This window comes from Mixophyes fleayi, chromosome 2, assembly GCF_038048845.1.
Source record: "Mixophyes fleayi isolate aMixFle1 chromosome 2, aMixFle1.hap1, whole genome shotgun sequence".
In the NCBI taxonomy this organism is placed as follows: Eukaryota; Metazoa; Chordata; class Amphibia; order Anura; family Limnodynastidae; genus Mixophyes; species Mixophyes fleayi.
In genome coordinates, this window is record NC_134403.1 from 142,742,789 (window position 1) to 142,765,154 (window position 22,366).

General features: G+C 37.9%; 1 protein-coding gene across 2 annotated transcripts in view; it reads left to right on the forward strand.

The window, feature by feature from the left end:
• The window catches only part of GABRB3 (gamma-aminobutyric acid type A receptor subunit beta3), a 287,252-nt gene extending 265,190 nt beyond the window's left edge, over window positions 1-22,062 (forward strand). For both annotated transcript variants that reach the window (XM_075200113.1, XM_075200112.1), the window contains 3 exons: window positions 6,786-6,938; window positions 11,644-11,888; window positions 18,519-22,062. In XM_075200113.1, coding sequence (XP_075056214.1) covers window positions 6,786-6,938; window positions 11,644-11,888; window positions 18,519-18,869 — 749 coding nt within the window. In that variant the 3' untranslated portion in view covers window positions 18,870-22,062. The remainder of the gene's footprint in view (window positions 1-6,785; window positions 6,939-11,643; window positions 11,889-18,518) is intronic.
• The last annotated feature ends 304 nt before the right edge of the window (window positions 22,063-22,366 follow it).

The following is a 22,366-nucleotide window of genomic DNA, read 5'->3' on the forward strand; positions in this document are numbered from 1 at the left end:
GATCCTGGCAAAGCGTACGAAGGGCTACATCCACAAGAGCTACATGCTTGGTGTAATCGCAATGGCTTACCAGCTCCTCCCTCACTTTCTCCAGCTGCTTCTGCAACAGCCTGATCAGGGGAATGACCTGACTCAAGCTGGCAGTGTCGGAACTGACTTCTCGTGTGGCAAGTTCAAATGGCTGCAGAACCTTGCACAACACGGAAATCAGTCTCCACTGCGCTTGACTGAGGCGCATCCCCACTCCTTTGCCTATGTCGTAGGTGGCTGTGTAGGCCTGAATGGCCTTTTGCTGCTCCTCCATCCTCTGCAGCATATAGAGGGTGGAGTTCCAGCGCGTCACAACCTCTTGTTTGAGGTGATGGCAGGGCAGGTTCATGCTTTTTTGATGTGCCTCTAGTCTGCGGTAGGCACTGGCTGAATGCCGAAAGTGTCCAGCAATTTTGCGCGCCACCGCAAGCATCTCCTGCACACCCCTGTCACTCTTGAGGTAATGCTGCACCACCAAATTAATGGTGTGGGCAAAACATGGGACGTGCTGGAAATTGCCCATATTTAATGCCCGCACAATGTTACTGGCATTGTCTGACACCACAAATCCCCATGAGAGTCTAAGTGGGGTAAGCCACTGGGAGATAATTTCCCTCATTTTCTCTAATATGTTGTCAGCGTTGTGCCTCTTATTAAAGCCTGTAATACACAATGTTGCCTGCCTTTGCACGAGCAGCCATTTTGTAGTTGCTGCTACTGATGCAGCTGTTGCTGTTGCTGCGGAAGGGGATGCATCTACCCAGTGGGCTGTCACAGTCATATAGTCCTTCGTTTGCCCAGAACCACTTGTCCACATGTCCGTGGTTAAGTGGACAGTGGGTACAACTGCATTTTTTAGAGCACTGAGGACACTTGATCGTACTTCTCTGTACATTTTTGGTATCGCCTGCCTAGTGAAGTGGAATCTCGACGGGATTTGGTACCGGGGACACAATACCTCCATCAACCCTCTAAATCCCACTCCACTGATGGCGGACACCGGGCGCACGTCTAACACCAACATTGCAGTTACAGCCGCAGTTATACGCTTTGCAATAGGGTGACTACTATCGTATTTTGTGGTCATGGCAAACGACTGTTGGACGGTCAATTGTTTTGTGAAAGACTTAGCGGTCTTACGACTTCCCCTCTGGGAAGATGACCGACTAACAGCAGCAGTGGCAGTAGTAGGCGTACCGCTGCAGGATTCCTCGGATGAATCCCGTATTGAGGAGGACTCAGTCTGGCTGCTAACTTGGGCTGCAGGACTGAATCTGATGGAGATTGTGGAGGAAGTTGACGAGGAGGGTGTTGCTGGTGTGTATCCAACTGGACCACGGGATTTAGGTGTCCCTGTACCGATGAGGGTCCTAGCCCCAGTTCCTGAACTAACCACTGAACTATGAAGGTTATTCAGGTGACGTATAAGAAAGGATGTTCCTAGGTGGGCAAGAACCTTACCCCTGCTTATTTGAGCTTTACATAAGCTACATATGGCCATACATTGGTTGTCTGGATTTGGATAAAAATAACTCCAGACCGAAGAGGTGCATTTTTTGGTCTTCTGACCAGGCATGACGATGGGCTTTTTCATCCCATGGACATCAGCTGTTTCCCCCCCTGGTGCCTCATTTACAATAACCACATCACCATCCTCATCCTCAAGTTCCTCCACAGCGCCAGCTACATCATCAATAGCCTCCTCCCGAGCCACCTCTTCCCGTACAGTGATGGGAAGGTCAGGCTTGACAACCACCAACATCCTTGAACTCGCCTTGTGGATTTGTGATAATTTCTCTTTAGAAGGCAGAGTTGTTTGCTGTTTTGTTGCTGACAGCATAACTCTCTTCAATTTTTTGTAGGGGGGGGAGGAGGAGGAGGGCTAAGATCCGTGGGTGAAGCTGAACCACTAGTCATGAACACGGGCCAGGGCCTAAGCCGTTCCTTGCCACTCCGTGTCGTAAATGGCATATTGGCAACTTTACGTTTCTCCTCAGATGATTTTAAGTTTCTCTTTTTGCTACTTTTTCTTAACTTGGGCTTTTTGGATTTTAGATGCCCGGTACTACGAGATTGGGCATCGGGCTTGGAAGACGATGTTGATGGCATTTCATCGTCTATGTCATGACTAGTGGCAGCAGCTTCAGCATTAGGAGGAAGTGGGTCTTGATCTTTCCCTACTTTATCCTCCAAATTTGTGGTCTCCATTATATGTAGCACAAGATACTGCAGAATGTGTGAACTTGGTAATATTGCAGTACCAATGGACTTATACTGCTGGATTGGTTTTGCAAATTTGGTTATAATTATATATTTTTTTTTTAATTTTTAATTTTTAATTTTTTTTTACTTTTTTTTTATTTTTTAAAAACTTGGGAATAATGGGGAAATAACTATGCCCTTAGAAGCACAGAGCACAGGACACAGCACCACTGGACTGAACAGGACACGGCACAGGACCCAGCAGCACTACGGAACTCAGCAGGACAGAGCACAGGACACAGCACCACTGGACTGATACTGCAGAATGTGTGAACTTTGTAATATTGCAGTACCACTGGACTTTTACTGCTGAATGTGTGAACTTGGTAATATTGCAGTACCAATGGGCTTATACTGCAGGAATGGTTGTGCAAATTTTGTGGTAATTAAAAAAAATTAAATTAGTTTTTGGTATTTTTTTAAATAACTTTTTTTTATTTTTTTAAACACAGGGGAATATTGGGGAAATAACTATGCCCTTAGAAGCACAGAGCACAGGACACAGCACCACTGGACTGAACAGGACACAGCACAGGACCCAGCAGCACCACTGACCTCAGAAGGACAGAGCACAGCACACAGCACCACTGGACTGATACTGCAGAACACAGCACAGCACAGAACTAAACAGCACAGCACAGAACTAAACAGCACAGCACGAGATCTACCAGTACAGAGGACCACCTAACACACCCTCCCTCTACCCTGATCAATGCCCGAGTGAAGATGGCGGCGACTAGCGGGGAATTTATAGGATCCGAGTACCGCGAGATCCGACAATGGGATTATGAGTCAGAGCCTCAGTTTCAGATTTGAATTTGGCGCCAATACCCGGATCTGTCTCGGATCCGACTCGGATCGGCAACGTTCGGGTGGGCTCGGATTTCAGAAATCCGAGTGCGCTCATCTCTACTCCTAATAGCGATGTTATGGAACACCCCATACAGAGCAATGATATCAGATACAGTCCTCGGCACATACATAAGAGCACCTCCGGACTGGTCCAGGCAGTGTAATTTGGCCTTTAAAAAGCCAAATGCCCACTCTACAACCGATCTAGTGGCGTTATGTGCTGAGTTGTATGACACTTCCTGCTCCTTGTGTGGGCTCAAGATAGGAGTGAGGAGCCAAGGGCGAAAAGGGTATGTGTTGTCTCATATAGAGGGTTACTAAGAAAACAAAGGGTAAAATATTTATGACAAACAACTAGCCCCCCCAAAAAACATAACATGTTGGTTTACAAATGGTGCCATATTTGCTATGTCAAGATAGTGGCCAGATGCATTCAGAGAAGCAAAGGCGAAAATAAAAAAAGTGGAGGTCCTTTTAAAATTTTCAAATAGATTTTTTTGGGAAGCAGGTAAACATCACACCTAAAAATTAAGGACAAATATATTTGTCTACTCCATGGTAATCTGCCCATATTCTAAAAATAAAAACAACCCCCATAAAAATTCCCATTATTACATGCTATATAATGGCAATGGTGTGCATATTAACAAATTATGGTCCTGCTCCCAGTTTCCAAGTACATCATATAGCAATGCTTATTTATAAATAATTTAATAAAATGGAAATAGTACCTAACAACCCATGCATCACCATGTATACTTGCACCTCCTTGCCTCTGTTATAATCTTCACCACATACCTGATTGCTGGAAGGCAATCAGGTATGTGTACTTCCTGGCCACACAGCTACCAGGTTTCTAATGAGGAGAGAGGGATCACATATAGCATGAACATTTATCCAGTGGAACTGCTTCTGATTCAAATAAATTGAAGCATTCCCACCCGACAGCACCAGGACTACATGTGTTCCGTCTACTACCCCTATGACGTGCGGAAAGCCGGCTGTGATGGGAAAATGCCGCTTTATTGGCACAAGGGACTCCTCATCAAGTGGCAGATGAATGATTTGCTTGAGCTGCGGCAAAAACGCCAGCAGAACAGCCTTCTGCACATGACTGAAGGAATGAAGTGCAAAAATGTAATACCGCCAACAGTTTGGTCAATGACGGTATTGCTGTCGGGATGTTGCGCATTGGCTCTAGGTCACTCTGCACAATGCTCAGGGTGTCCATAATGACATGAGGCGGGAGCTGATAGCGATGGACCATTTCAGCATCAGACATCTAAAAGAGTCTAACACGTGGCCTGAAGTTACACTCCCTGGGCCGTTAACCATGGACCATTTGATGGTTTTGGAGGGGTTGATGGCTGTTGTCCTCAAGCACTCAAAGAAACACTAAATGTGACTAAGAAAGATGAAGTGGTCCAAAAAGTACTTTTTTTTGTCATGGCTTGTAAACTTTTTCAGCTGTTTGGACATTAAACATTGCAAATATACTTACACCTGCAAAGTGGGCTCATTATCTAACTGTAAAACAAAATAAAAAATATAAAAAGGAAGGGCAAAATTGAAATGAACTGGGCAAACTTGGAGGAACTGCAAGGAGAAAAAAATCAACAACAAAGAAAACAAATATATAAATGTATTGGGAAAACTTGGAAGAATAGGAAGTAGTAAATTCACAAATCAAGGAAAAAAAAATTCCACTTAGACGATAATGGCACCATAATGAGCATCCTCCACCGGTCTTAATATAGTGGTGTTTAACCGTGTTTAATGAGAGAAGTGTATGCAGGTGTAGGGAGCAAAGTTCACAATTCTATTAGATGACAAGCGGTGTGCAGCTGTGTTTGTTTACAATTGACAGCGGAGATTTAAACAAGACCCCTAGCAGGTGCAGACTTTATGCCTGGAAACCGGCCTACTCGAGCTTGTGCCTGAACCTGACTTGGATGTTTCTGCACCGGGAATGCCCTCATTGAAACTTAATTACAGCCAAACCCCATTCACTCCCTGAAATCGTAGGCTGTAGTAAGTGATATCCATATCACTATGATATTGTGTCCGCATATGCAGCTGCCAGGGCTCCGTGCATGGCTGTATGCCCCAGCTATGTGCATGCGCAGGGTGATTTTGCGTACAATATGCTCAAAATCGCCAGATACATGCCTGAATGACTCAGGCCCTTGATGTTTGAGACATGAGCAAAAATGAGATATCAGGCAAGACGTCACTGCGGCTGATCGCTGAAGGCTCCGCCAGTTCACTTAGCTTAGAATTAAGCTTGCCCATTACAGTTTCTATATACAGTTGATTTATTTTACCAATGTTTTGCTTTGAGCTGTGCTTTGTTTACAGCATGGTTAATGGAACATTGAAGGAAAACTGCATAGTGATCCCTGTGTCAAATGGAAGGTGTAGTTGCACATATATTTCCTTATTCACAAAGTGTAATGCTTCTTGCTCTGTTATTGATAGGTGATTCATTTTGTAAGCAGTCCACAAGTATGCACCTTCAATTTAAAATAGGGATCAATAATCCCTAAACTTTCTTTATATTCAGCCTGCTGTGAAAGGAGAGCAAGATAGAGGAGCACAACTGTCCCATATAATTGAACTCTGGAACAATATTAAAATGATACTACGGGGTCGATTTATCAAACCTTTTAAAAAGGAAAAGTGGAGGTGTTGCCTCCAGTATATTCTAGAAAATGATAGCTTGAATCTGATTGGTTGCTATGGACAACACCTCAACTTTTCCTTTAAAGAATGTTTAATAAATCTACCCCTAGGAGTCATAACAGTTAATTACCAGGAGCACACGGCAGTGCAAAAAAAGTTGCATGCTTGTGAGATCCCTATTAAATGTTAGACTACATTCAGACACGCATTTATTTTCTGTTTGCCTAAACACTATAGGCCTTTTTTGCTCAGACTATATTTATGATTATGTAACAGAGTCTAATTTCCCACGAACCTAGTATTTTGTAAAGAAAAATGCTCTTAGACATTGAGTAGATATTTTTTGGAATTTATTAAAGTGACTATAGAACAATTTTTGGACCGTATTAGGAGCATATGTGAAGCATCAGATTGCTTCAAACAGGCTCCAAAATAACCCACCCATCTGAACTTGGCGTAAAATAAGTATTTTCATTACTTCCAGTTCTGTTCACATTGAATTACTTTTCATCTTATAACATATAAACATATGTGCTATTTGTGTTATATTTGTTTTTGTGGCAGAACTGTAACCAGTTACATTGTCCTGAAGTTTCTGTGAGGCTGACTAGTGGAAATTAGCAATGTTCAGTACATATTTTTTCTCTGGGTGAATATTTTAAGCAAGAAGCATCCTGTTGGAAGAATATAATATTTCCTTGTGAAGGGACTTTGGCAGAAAATGTAATGAAATAACATATGCACTCATTTATCATATTCCTAAGTGCTGTTAACTTGAAAAATGTCTTAAGATTAGTTGGTGTGACAGATACTCTATACAGATAATTAATTCATATTTTTGCCTTGGAATACTTGTTCACAAACATTATTTAAATACAGATTTGTGACCAACATATTCAGCTTTTATATTATTTCGGTAGAATAACTGACTTGCACTTCATCTTGGTTTTTTATTTCAGGTTCCTATCCTAGACTTTCCCTGAGCTTCAAGTTAAAAAGAAATATTGGATACTTCATACTTCAGACCTACATGCCATCCATATTGATTACTATATTATCCTGGGTATCATTTTGGATCAACTATGATGCATCAGCCGCAAGAGTTGCCCTCGGTATGATTCTGGTGAATAGATGTATTCTTTAGTAATGTGCTTTAACAAGTAAGGCGCCGCAGTGCTCTGCTGAGCCGGACAGTGGACAAAACAGGACATACATAAAACAGCGACTTACAAGGTAGACAAAATAAATGCATACATGATAAAGAAAGGGAAGGGAGGGCCCTGCTCATGATATAGATTTTAGGCTAATTTTATGAGGGCACAGCTGGAATAAGTGGTACAAGAGTGAGAACTTTAGTACAACTTTAAACTGAAACTATACATCTAATCATAATTAGAGTAAAATATTAATAAAATAAATAAATACAGAGTAATGAATGTAGAACTGCTAGAAATATGTAATTCACAAAATGTTAAAGGGTCACTACTAAGAAAATAATAATGTTTATGTACTACTACTACTATTTACCTATTGCGTGATGGTAGTAAATTGTACAATATCCATATGTCAAGTTAAAGTTTTTCTTACATCTGGCTCTATTCGGAATTGTTGTGTGTCACATGAGCATTTCTTTGTAGAGAATTTGATTGAGTAGTGCTAAATAAAAGCTGGTTAGCTGATAACCGCTTAGTTATGTGCGTGTAGTCAGTGATCTTGTCATTTGGCCTAACACCCTGACAACCAGATATGTGCAAATATGAGCAAAGTTTTGTTTCATCAACCAAATGGGTAAACCTAGAATGATATATTCTCATTTGACCAAAAGATACAATCCACACAAAAGTGACAAAACAAACACTAAGTTAAACATTTTCTTACTGGATGACCAAGCTAACTTTCACATTTTGGCAATGTGCCGTTTTACAGATTGTAACTTTTTCTTTGTTTGTACATACTACATGGCCAAAAGTATGTGGATACCAAAACATCACATCCATATATGCTTGTTTAACATGTCATTGCAAAACCATGGGCATTAATATTGAATTGGTCCTCCATTTACTGCTATTACAGTCGTCACTTTATTTGGAAGGTTTTACACTAGATTCAGCTACAAGAGTATTAGTGAGGTTGGTCACTGATGTTGAGCATAGATAGGGCCTTGTTTGCAGTTGGCATTCAAATTCATCTGAAAGGTGTTCGATAGGATTAAGTCAGGGCTTTGTGCTGACCATTCAAGTTCTTCCACACCAAACTCGGGAAACCATTTTTTGATGAACCGTGTTTTGTGCATGTGACAATTGTCATCCTGAAACAGGAAATGGAATTCTCCAAAGTGTTGCCACAATGTTGGAAGGTCTCAATTGTCTAGTATGTGTTTTTATGATATAGCATTCAGCTTCCCTTCACTAGAACTAAGGGACATAGGCCAAACAAAAAAAAGCTACAAACCTCATCCACCAAACTTTATAGTTGGAAATACACATTCAGGTAGAAAGTGTTTTCCTGTCATCTGCCAAACCCAGATTCATACATCAGAATGCAAGATGGTGAAGCATGATGATAATCGAGGCAATGCATTTCCACTGCTCCAGAGGCCAATGGCTGTGTGCTTTACACCACTTCAGTCAACTTTTGAGGCCTGTATGCGGCTGCTCGCCATTGAAGCCCAATTCATCAAGCTTGAATGAACAATGAGCAATTCTTGTGCTAAAGTAGCTTCCAGAGGTAGTTTGGAACCTAGTGGTGGTTGATGCAACTGAGGACAGATGATTTTACAAGCTACACACTTCAGCACTCGGCGACCTACCGCATTATGGCTGAGCTGTTGTTGCTTCTAGACACCTCCACTTCGCAATAACAGCACTTACAGTTGACCACGGCAGCTCGAACAGGGCAGAAATTTGATGAACTGACTTGTTGGGAAAGTGGCATCTTATGAAACTGCCACGTTGAAAGCCACTGAGCTCTGCAGTACAACTCATTATACTACTAATATTTAACTATGGTGATTAAATAGCTATATGTTTGATTCTATGTACCTGTTAGCAGTGGGTGTGTCTGAAATGGCTAAACACACTAGTTGTAAGGGTGTCTGCATACTTTTACCTAGGTAGCATAAGTATTATATTGTTGTTGCTTTTTAATTGATAAACCTTCCATTTAGTAGAAGAATGGTATAATATCTTCTTATTTTATTTACATTATATAGAGAAAAAGACAAACATATGTTTTATTTAAAAAACTGCCATGTCTTTCTTCTCCTATTTGTAATAAGAGCTACTCCAAATATGTGTCATAAACTGTAATCAGTTCTCATGAGTATAGAAATACCAATATGTGTAGACTGAAACTGGTATAGAGTACGGGGTCCAAGGTCTGCATTTTAGTTTTTTTAATGTTTTTTATTTCTTTTACCCTCACACTGTGTTGTCGATACACATGAGAAATGGCATGTACAAAGGTAGAAGCAAGTTAGGATAGGGATTGGATGGGAGAATAAATGGCAGGGTGACTGGTACCATTTGTCAAATATTGGGTTGACCTTAATTGGTGTGACATTCACACATGAGTGCCGGACACTCATGTCTTAATGTATGAGTGTCATTGACAATGACTAAAGTTGTTATATTTAGCTGAGCAATTCATTTGTTTTACTAATTTTTTTTAGATTTGAATCAACATTTTTTTTAAATAATGTTTTATTGCTACAAAGTGCTCAGGTACTTCAGTAGTTTTAACACAATACTCATATTGATTGATAGGCAAAGTGGGAACCTAATCAATCAGTTTCTGCTACTTCCTGGATGCTTGGGCTACTGACAGCCTGGGTCCATTAATGGCAGTGTGCTCAGGAGTGCAATGCCCACTACTATTTTACATCTCAGATCAATATATCGACTGTGATGACAATAGAAAGGCAGTGGGCAGTTGGGAAGTTGTTAACTACTGATAGGGAATTTAGTGCTAGTTGTAGTTAAACTTACTAACTTCATAGTGATGTCCTAGGCAGCAAGTCATTTTAATGCCTCTCCTGCACTGCATGTATGTGCATGGCTAATTCAGTCCGATAATCAAAAAAAAAACCTGTATCTGCAACAACTTTAACTAGATTACAAATCTATGAGGTAGCCATTGTTATACAACATATATTTTATCACCTGTGTGGCTATATAAACACAATGTGGGAGATTTACTTAGCAATTTGTAACTATGAGATTTACTAAATGGAAAACCGGACATCAAACCACATGATTTCAAAGGGTATTCGGTCAACGGCTAGACATTATTTTGGTCGACATTCAGAAAGTCGATTTCTGAACATTATATCGACAATTCACATGGTTTGACAGTATTATTAATATTATTGTCGACTTAATAATACGGTCTACATTTGAATTGTCGAGCTAATAATACTGTCTACATTTGAATCGTCAACCTACTAATACCGTCAACATTCGAATGGTCAACCTAATGATACTGTTGACATTTCAATTGTCGACCTAATAATACTGTCGACATTTGAATTGTCGACCTACTGTCGTTGAGCTAATAACACTGTCTACATTCAGATTATTGATTTAATAATACAGTCTACATTTCAATTGGCAACCTAATAATACTGTCAACGTCATTGTTGTGGAATTCAAAACTTGAATTTATACAGCAAAAATAATTGTAGTTTTTTCTCTACGGACTGTGCTGAATGAACTGAATGAGAACATTCAACATGTGGCATAATGATTGGAAAACAGACAATGAAAAGTAAAAAAAAAAATACCAGTGTAGTAGAAAATTATTTAACAGTTCCATAGCAGTTTTACAACAAAAACACCTATAAAATGCAAATACAATAGTGCTATAAATATCATGCCTGTTAATAACATTTAATATTTGTTATTTTGTTGTCTTAGATGAATGAATTAATATTTACACCTCAAATCTGTGCTTCAGCTGTTTTTAAAAGTTTTTAGAAGCTGGGTGTGGTTTGTTTATTGTAGTTTGTATAGCTTTTGAAGCTGTTGACTTCTTTGAATGTTACATGTTTCTTTTAAAGGTGGACATATGTCATTGTAGCATAGTAAAAAAGGACAAATACTAATAACTGTACCCATTGTAGAGAACAAGTGGTAGGATAATAGAAATCATTTTTCACAGGTGCAAAAAGTTTGCAGTAACCCCTAGCAACTGGACACTAACAATCAGACATCTTGTTTTAATCTAAGAAGAAGGACTCATTAAACCTAATTGCTGATTTGTTACTAAGGGTTATTTGTTGCTTCTATTTTATTATGTTACCCATAGTAATTAAGAAACCAGGTCTTATTAATTTTAATTTGAGCACTTCTGCTACATAATAAATACGGTGTGAAAACCTTATATGTAAAGAGAGCTACAGAATATGATGTTTTGGTAATTCCTAGCTAAATTATTATCGTTTTCCATGAACATTGTATTTCTGCATGTCACTGTTCTGTTGCTGTTCATTGAGGGATTGGTGGATTCATGTACAGGGGCCGGTCCAGTGATGTCATAGCAACTCAAATGCCTGTAGTCTCTTACTTTACAACCTGTATCAAATCTCAGGACACAGTGCTAAAGATGTGGGAGGAGTTTTAGCTGTCTATAAGAGAGTGGGAAAGTAATACTTACTTTCTATCAGTGTGTGGGGTCAGGTTAATATTGTATTTTTAATTCATAGTTCATATATGAACATATCAGTTTGAGAGTTCAGTGGTCCTTTAATTTCTCTTAATGCACTTTACAAATAAAGGATGAGTTTGAGAGTACTAATGAATAATGCTTGTTTTTTTTTAGGAATAACTACTGTTCTGACTATGACTACGATCAACACTCATCTCAGAGAAACATTGCCCAAGATCCCTTATGTTAAAGCCATTGATATGTATTTGATGGGATGCTTTGTGTTTGTGTTTTTGGCCTTACTGGAGTATGCATTTGTCAATTACATCTTCTTTGGAAGAGGCCCTCAAATGCAAAAGAAGCTTGCAGAGAAGACAGCCAAAGCAAACAATGATCGCTCCAAGTTTGAAAGCAACCGGGTATAATATTTTTCTATAGTTGTATAGTTATATAGTTGTATAGTTATATAGTTTATATAATTGTATTATCCAACTATTTCAGTTGTTTGACTTTATCTGAATATTCTTCTATTTTAAAATGCAGGTCATCCACTCTTATATATAGGAGTGGGCTATCTGAGCCTGAGAACCCTCAAATATAAATAATGCAGTGAGAGCTATTTTATAAGGGGGTATTTTAGGCAGTAGGCAGAGGGCTCTTTCATTTATATACTGCTCATCTCTCCAGAACATAACAGGTGGGGTCAAGGTATGGTACTCAACATTACACTGAGGGTTATTTATTTTTAATTATCTATAATTTTATATTTTATATTGTAACCTTTTAGCACAAATTTAGAGATTTGCCTCATCACATCAGTATTCGGCACTCATCACAAATTCTCACACTACACAGCAGTATTTTAAGGAGACCGACATATTATTTTAACTCGCAATTATTGAATTCCAATTAGGGCACAATCCTAATATTATTTTTGTTGTTTTTCACACATTTGTTGTTTGAATTATGACTTTGTAGTCCAAATTAGTCTGCATAACATATAAACTAATATATAAACATAATATAACATACCATATAACAATTCAAGTACTATAAAATACAGTTGTTTAACATAATAGTTTAGAATACAGGTCTAACTGCTCAAATCAGTGGCTGATCCAGAGAGGGGTGATCAGGGCGATATCCCTCCCTAGACTGGGAGGCTGACTGCCTGAGGCAGAACGCTATGTATATATGCCTGTCAGCTGCAAGGCAGACCCAGATTCCTGCCCACCCATGTTTTAAACACAAAGTGGCTGAGCAGCATCCTCTGATCGCCTGTCTCTGCTGACAGATGCATGTACATGGCATAGTGCTGCATCCCCTGCTAGGAATGAAAAAGGAGACAGGGCACTATTTTACACAATCCCCCACCCCCCTAGAAAAAAATCTAGGTCCGTTCCTGGTTCAGATTGTGGAGCCAGAACTGGTAAACCTTTTTCCAGCCCAATCTTTTTGCAGCACATATACTTGTCACTTTCTCCCACATTGGTACTTTGAGCGCCAATGTGATTAACATCCCTTCTAAGCTTAGCAGACTGAAGAGGGAAGTAATATAAGATAAACAAATTTATTAAATTACATGGCAGAACTGAAAATTATTTACCTGGGTTCCAGTGGATTCACCATCTGTAACAGTTCATAGATGCTATTTTCGTTGCTTCTGTTGCTTGCTGGTTTCAGACAGGCACCGATGTTGTCAATGCCCCTCCTCCGTGAGCTTCCCATTCAAAACAAATGGGAAGTTTACACAAGGGGGACATAAATAACAAACTGTCAGTGTCTCCACATATTTGGGGATCAGCTGAATTAGGAGAATAGCTGGACCCTAAGTAATATTTGGTATTCTTCTTTGTTGTAGTGAACTGAAAAACTGCATTTACAGATTTTGGTGGAGTTATCCTCAAAATCCCGCTTGGAGAATCTTTTGTCCAACAAAACCAATAAGTTTAATTCCATGTGTAACTCTTCCATTTGCAGATCACATAGTTTAGAGGTAAAGTTGGTTATCATATTAATTTAGCTTACTATTTGTATTGTGCAACATAGTTTCTCATTGTCCACACCTAAGCTTTATGGTGGCACTGTTATTATTGCTATTTATGGTGCCTTCTTCAAAAAATTAGTTGGAATATATGGCAATATGCAGATAATATATCCACTATACATAATAACTATTACCATATACTTCACTACCGTACATTAATGGAAAATAAACCTTGATCTCTAAATAGAATATTACAGTCTAGGCTTTTAAATAGTGTGGTTGAATACATGATATAAAAACACTTTTAACCCAGAGCTTTTTAAAATAATCATGTCCTTTAATAAAGTCTAAACATATATTTTGCAACAGTAAACAAAATCACCACTTCAGTGGAATTTCAATTTAGTCAATACAGGCAATGCTTTCATGCAGTTTAACATTTGAGCCCAGTTCTATCATTTAATAATAATATTGTTGAAACATTTATTTAATCAGTTCCGGTCTGATAAGGAGAAATAACACATACTTTACGCCTGGCGTATTCAGGTCTGACACTTTTGTCAGTATTGTAAACTCAGCAGATAAGCACAGGTTCTGAAGTGCAAGCTTCAGTGAGCAGAAGTAGTGAATATTAATTATCCGTGCCTGTCTGATCGCTTATGGTTTCCACCAAATAGCTCAAACAATAATAAGCACAGGTATGCTCAATTTTGCACATGGATATAATTTTCTTGAAAAGAAAAAGCATGTATTGCATATTTTGCAACAGCAAACAAAATAAACAGTTCAGTGAACTTTAATTTTAGACAACACAACCCGTGCTTTGTTACCAGGACTGCCATCAGAAATTTTGGTGCCCCCTACAATCTGATAAACAGGGCCCCTGCCTGCTCCACCCCTCATTAAAGAATACAAAACGAGAAACCCTCTAGTTCCTAGTACATACAGTAGAGTCTGCTCTTGTGGCAACAGCACCATCCAGAGACTTGTGCAGTTGCCACAAAGCAGAGTGGAGATTCCTACTGTAATTGCCAGCAATGTGCACAGCCAGATGTTGCCGTGATGTCCTAGCACCACATTGCCGTCAATTGAATCTCCCCAGAGTGTGGACAGAAAATGAAGTCACTACAAAATTGACTCTGCTAGTTAGTTCAGAATACCTTGCATTAAAATCTGTCATGTCCCAACGACTCATTTTTTTGTTTGTAACAAGTATGTGTGTGTTTTTGCCGCGGAAGGGAAATTGTGTGCACTCCACCACTGGCCATCATTGAAACTGCAGGCTCATACACTCATTCGATTATGTGACCTGCCTCACCAACTTTTGAAAGCCTTGGTTATTGCTTTGGCACCATGCTGCAAGATCCTTACATCATCTCCTTTCTGAAAGGAATGTGCTGGGGGACTGCATACCAAACTGTCTCTCTGCTTGAGGGGATTGCTTATGCTCTGACTTGTCCCTCTGTAGCTGGATCAGTTCTAAATAAAAATGGATATATAAATAACCGATTTAAAAGGTAAAAATTAAATCCATATATTGGATATGAGATTTCAAACCTACCGTCTGGATCAATGTTCTTCTCTTCCAGATTCTTGCCTTTGAATTCAGCCAGTCTCAGTTAATTGCTGCTCTTGGCTAACTGAAGGCTACCTTCTGGGAAGAGGTAATATTGCTGGTGCACCCTGATGGTGTGCCCAATTCTGTGTCCAATAGCTTGAGAATTGTGAAAGAGTAGCAACATGCTTTTGAAATTTCATTAACGACAGCGTTTGGGGATTTTTAGCTTTACATACCTGAATAAAAAGGAATATACAATATAAATGTAACCTCTGAAATGTGACAAAGCAGCTGGTCTTACAAACATGTAGAAATTTTTAGTGGCCACTCCAAATTCTTCACACTTCACTGCAAGAAGTTCTATAGCACTTTGCATTGCTGGTGGTAGCAGGATTTGATTTCAGTACTAGTCAAGTGCTGGTAGAGCTTCTTCTCAAGCTCAGAATGCGCTAGGGCAACATCTTCATGGAGATCTGAAACATCTCTGCAACAAAATGTAGTTAAAAGCATCTTGGAAACGTCCCTTTCCCTTCTTTGATTGAATAAGATCATCTGTGCCAGAGTGACCTTTGGAAGCAACACCCAGTTTTTAAGTGAAGGCTTGATGGATTAATTGCTGTGGTACGCTTGATGTTTCTTGCTCCATCTTGACTCCTTCAAAATTTTTAAGGCAACCGATGAGACCATTTCATTCCATACTGTCTGATAATCTTCCTGACGGTGTGTGCATTTTTCTCTATAGCAGTGCAGCCCTTCATCATTGTTTAGTTTTCCACAGCGCTCAAAATCTTTTGCAAGCCACGGCCACCCTACAATGCCAGTGAGAGAGTCTTGAATGTACGGGTTTCATTGTCATAGTCAGCTACCAGTTTCGTAGCGTTTAGTACTAGCAGAAACTTTGGCGGAAATGAAAAGTCTTCCATTTCTTGCAAAGGGGCAGTTCTTCTGGTATGTAACAGTAGCCTTCCCATTTCTCAAAGTTTCTGACAGATGTACTCAATCTGATTTTCATCCTTCTGTGATTAAAATATGTTTGCAATCAGGTAGAGAATTGCTGTGTGTAGAACAAGTCCCTGTGTTATTTATTTTTGTACCGCTTCCCTGCAGTGGTGTCCTATCACTGCTGTTACTGGTGTCTGAACCACTCTCCTCTTGAGGGTCAGGGACAAACTCGTCTCTGCTGCTATTAAGGCTATAATCAGAGCTGCCACCAATGATACTTAGGATATTAATATTTAGACACCAGGGCTGTGTGATAGCCCACTGTTCCTACCTTCCTTTCAGATGGCTGTAACAGTCTCTCTCTGTGATTGCCATTATGTGTAATCAGGAGAAGAAGCTGCAAAACCCTTTTCTTCTGGTATAAGAAGGACCATGGCAGCTCCATAATGTGGCAGAGGACTTCATGTAATCTAGCCTGCGGTTCCACTAACAGACAGTGATAAAGTACACATAGGGCTAGATGTAATAAACTGCAGGTTTGAAAAAGTGGAGATGTTGCCTATAGCAACCAATCAGATTCTAATTATCATTTATTTAGTACATTCTACAAAATGACAGCTAGAATCTGATTGGTTGCTATAGGCAACATCTCCACTTTTTCAAACCCGTAGTTTAAGAAATATACCCCATAGTTTCCCCTCCATGGCATCAACACACACAGTTTTTGTTCGACATGCCAGATTTTGATGCTTGGTCTATTAGCAAGGTCTCCTGCCTTGACTAGCATAGCTACATTCATGGGGACCTCATTTTGTGTACCCACTGTGGCTCAGTTCCCCAGTGTTATTGTGCAAACAGGTCAATATTCCACAATCAGAATACAAGTACATACACAGATTAGGGTCCATTTTGTCAGAAGCCAATTAAACCTATCTATGTGTTTTTAGACTGTCACAGGAAACCGAAAGCACCTGGAGGAAACCCATATAAACATACACACTTCCTCTTTGTGCTGTGATAGAGATCTATATATGACCATTTATGATTGTAGAATATATATTAGACATATACAACCATACCCATCATCCTCTGCAAAAAAACTATTGTTCAATTTTTTGTGTTGTGATTTCGGAATAAGCTACCTAGGTCCATATCCACCAACTGTCTCACTTTAGACAGGACAGTCCTGATTTCAGGGCTCTTTTGTCCCGATCACTGGGAATGTTGGGAGGTATTGTCATTCACTCATGTCCGTCCCCCCCTCATTGTGCCACCTACCCAAATGTTGGAATGTATGTAAATTTGTTTTGTCTTGATTGTCATCTGCATGTTCTTTTATACTTTTGTCAACAAACCAGCCAGAAAGTTGTTTTACAGCATTTACATAGACATTTAGAAATGAAACAAATCAATCCTGCTTATTATATGTGAAACTAGGGTCTTTGGATTTGTTTTTTTTTGCATAAAAATTTAAATAAAAATTTAGTATGTATAGTATGATTTGTTCACACAGTCATGAACTATGCTAGCAAAACGCACTTTACCAAGAGAGGTAATGATTTCTATGCAGCTAAGATTATTGCAATACTAGATTAAATTACATCAGTGACATAAAATTAAATAAACTATGAAATAAAATAGATTTTTGTAATATTGGATAATACAAAACACTGTTTTTTTTTTGGGGGGGGGGGTTTTGTCGTCAAAGGCATGAAAGGGGCAGGGTACAATTGTTGTGGATTCATGTAGGCATTACAAACTACATTTCTTTTAATACGAGTTCATGCAAGACAGTAAATATTCTCAAGGGCAGTAATTATAAGGTTTTAAACGATTAAGAAAATTTGGTAGCACGCAAAAGAGATCCGACAAGAAGAGAAAATGCTAGTATATTAGTACGGGTAAGATAGAGAAAGGGAAAGAAGGGGGGAGGGGTTGAGGTTAGAGTGTTTTAGAGGGGAGAACATAAAACGGATACATAGTAAAGAGTCCATGCATTCCACGTGCTGTTAAATTGATTAGGGAGATGATGATTTACACTAGTTTTGATGATGTTTTACACTGGTAATGTGTTTCAGTTTTTATATTTCCCAAACTTTATTGATTAGAGCAGTTAGCATTGGGAAGCAGATGTAAGGTTTCTTTCAGTTAAGTGATATTAACCATCTGGATGCATGAAGTATATGACCTATCAATTTTAGTGCATGTTTTGGGACCTCTCGGATTAGGGCATGAGAGACAAGAATTGAACTTTTGTAATTTCTCTGATAAGATGATGAACCTCTCCTCAGAAGCTCATTAGGTTTGGACAATGCCACCCATATGTGAGACAGTGTCCCCTCCACCCTGCATCTTCTCCAACAAAGGATTGTTGAAGTTGGATAGATAGATGGGTTATAACTGGGAAGGAATTTAATTCATGCACAAATCAAACATTTTGCCTACCCTATTTTCTATGCCCAGCTTATTTTCAGGTGACATATCCAGGTTTTTATGAGCTATGAATCATTCTTACAATTCATTCAAATGTGTTTATATTTATATTATTTATATTCTTTTAAGGTGGATGCTCATGGAAACATACTGTTGACAACACTTGAAATCCATAATGAAGTCACTGGCAATGAAATTACAACCAGTGTAGCCGATGTTCGAAATTCAACAACAGCTTTTGACAACTCAGGAATTCAGTACAGAAAACAAAGTGTAACTCGAGATGGACTTGGGCGCCGCACAATGGACAGAACTACTCCTCATGACAAGAAAAACCATTTGAGGAGAAGATCCTCACAGTTAAAAATTAAAATCCCGGACCTAACGGATGTGAATGCTATAGACAGATGGTCAAGAATGATTTTTCCTATCACTTTTTCTCTCTTCAACCTAATTTATTGGTTATATTATGTTAACTGACGAACTATGCCTATGATAACATTAAGTAGTCAAAGAATATCTAATCTTTTTATTGTGTGCAGTGAGAGAGGAAAGTTTTCACCTGCATACACTATACTGATATGAATGTATGTGCAAGCGCATCTCAGTGCTCACACATGTTCATATGAGTTGAGTAAACATATTCTGCGGCTATGGACAGTGTTTCAAGAAACAGACACAAAGACAATTTTTAAGCTTTGAACAATGCAGATCTTCCATGGAAGAAGGACATGCCTTTGGGACTTTTAAAATACTGCTTGAGATACACATTTAATAATTTCTGATATTTCAAGAATGGGATCTTAATCATCATATTTTTTTTATATTCACTTTAAACTGTCAGATCTATCACCGTGGTCATTGACACAGCTGCAGTGTGCTTCCTTTGACAATGTTCCATATCATGAACATTTTTATGAGTGCATTTTTTTGAGGGTTTTCTTTTTCTTTTATGCTGACGAAATTTCATTTCCATTTCCATTGCATTGTCCTCTGTTGTGATCACTCCTGGTACTGAAAATTACAGTTATCGTTCATGTCAACAGTATACGGGAACCCATGAAAGCACTGAACTTGTGCAACTTTATGTTTTATCATTTCTATGTGCTACACATTTTACAGTACAGTATATTTTTCCACTTAGAACAGTTGTAATTATCACTTGAAATATTCCTTTCAGACACAATGTATAAAATACAGTGGAGGTCATTTAAGAATCAAAAAAATATTGCTGTAAAAAACATTTTTGTTGCGCTGCTGTGCCTATTTTGTGTATACGTCGATTCATAACCCTACTTTGTCATTGAGATCTCTTAAGCCAACATTGCAGGTTAATAAGAGAGATGTGCATTCTACTAGACAATGCAGTTTTATATTATCATAACTTTCTTAAGCCCAAAATGTTAACAATTGCAATATGTTTTTACTGCATTCATTTTTGGTGTGCAGATCTCTTCTTCTATTTTCTGGCCCAAAGAGTACATCCATCTGCTCAGATGCTTTTGTGCCATAGTTGCAGATTTTTTTACTGTGGTTTGCAAAAGTGAAAAAATCAGCTCAAAGCACTTCCTAGTATCACATTTTTACCATCCCTCGTAAATACCAATATACTTCTCATTTGGCCAACACTTAGCTACTCAGGAAAGTAAGGGAACCACATTTTGCAAGTGTTATTATTTCGCATTTTAAGAATTTAAAATACATTTGCAGAATTTTGCCTGTGCTTTAGATTATATGCTGAGATGAAGCAAAGAATGTATTGGATATATTGTCCAAAAAATGAAAGTTTATTTTGAAATGTGATTCAGAAGCTTAACCAGATGCAATTGTGATTATTTCGCTTCATGAGACACATCCTAGAGAAACACTACTTAGAGTTGCCCCTTGATCAGATCAAAACAAGTACCTCCCCAGAGGATGCTCTCTTACAGAGTATATCCATGCATGTCAGCGTAAAAATAGATGCAACTGGTACAAATACAGATGCTTGATGTCACAAACAGCTTTTGCAACATTTTTGCACTGTTATGTTGGTTCATAAATGACCCCCAGTGAAATACAGTGGGTGACATTTAGCAATCACAGTGTTCAGTATAAAAGGCTTACAATAGAGTAAGAATGAAATGAATTTACTGGAGTGCAGTAGATACTTATATATATATATATATATATATATATATATATATATATATATATATATATATATAAAAATTACAATAATATGAAGACCTACAGGCGCTTATAAATATTCTTTCTAAATAAATAATAAAGATAATACTTAAATTTGGTGATGACCACCCTCCGATTCTTATTTCTCACAAGTATTCATGTGATCATGGAACAGAGAAAAAAAGACAATATAGTGTATACTTTGTTTTTATACTGTATATCTCTGTGATTATATGAATACATTTTTATCCAAGCAATATCACACTAGAGATATTTTATTTCCTTTTTTATGCTGGTGAAACATCTAAAATTCGTGTCAATGGAAATATCCCATGGATGGAGACTTTGTGAAAAGAAAAGACAAGTTATCTTTTGATGAGCCTATATTTCATCTGACCCTTGTGAGTACCCCACCATAGGGGGTGTCTACATATAAGAGAAGATCTTCTGTGTCTATTGAACTATTTATTTATTTTTTATTTTTTGTTATATATATTAATTGGACTGTATTACACTATATTGTCTTTTTTTCTCTGTTCCATGATCACATGAATACTTGTGAGAAATAAGAATCGGAGGGTGGTCATCACCAAATTTAAGTATTATATTTATTATTTATTTAGAAAGAATGTTTATAAGCGCCTGTAGGTCTTCATATTATTGTAATTTGTCTATGAATTGTTGGGAAGTTGTGTATATTCCCTTTGAATTCCAGCGGGCGGCTGTTAAAAGTGAAGCGCTATTTGGATTTCACATTCCGTTTTTACATTATATATATATATATGTACATCACAGTTATGTTGACATATGCAGTCAGTGCCAATAAGGGCACAATCTGAATTTTGCCCAACGTGTTTTAGAACAGATTTTATTCAGATTGTTACAATACTGGAAACAGAAGCATCTCAGGATATTTGCTATATGATATCTTAATGGATTTTATTAAAAGTACTGTCACCCCTTCAAGCATTCTTATTATACTGCATGTAACGATAAGATATATTTACATAGAATGCACATATACATATAATTTATCAATGTATTATTTTTATTTGTGCTTGCTATTGTGACAGCATGCCATGTCAGGTTTTCTTTGGATTATTTTTTAGATAAAAAAAATTCCAATTACAATGCTAGCACATTTAGTCACGTATATCGTTTTCTTTTCTTTCTACACTAGTACAAATAAAGCCCTCCAATATGTAGCATGGTGCAATCAAAATGATACTTTAGAGCACAATATATCTACTTTAAGACCTATTTGTTTAATATGCAAAAACATCTAACAAAAAAACATAATTTACGTTTATTTCAATAATTTTTTCATGCCCTCACAAAACAAATAGACATTTTTTTAGGCTGGTGATTAAGCTGCATCAATTTCTGAAAAGTTAATATTATTTACTTTTTATCTAATCTTGCTATTTCTAAAAAGAAGATAATATATATATATATTTTTTCTAAGCCATGTTTATATCACTTACATCTAATAAAATTAGTGTTCTCTGTTGTAAAAGTGATGAGATTTTATGTTTAATTATTTTAGATTTGGCTAAAATGTTTTCACAAACTAATTCTGTTATTATTGTTTTTTAAAGGTGTACTCCAACATGGCAAAGCTTAATATTTTATGATATATTATAATTATTGAATTACTTAATGTGCTTTTTCTGTGTTTTACTCATAAAAGACACATGCATGCCATTAAAATCAATTATGCAGGGCACATGAATAGTTGCTTCTACTTTGTATCATTTTACCCTTGTGTTGTGTTTTTTCTATTGCTAATATTTTTTTTAACCATTTCA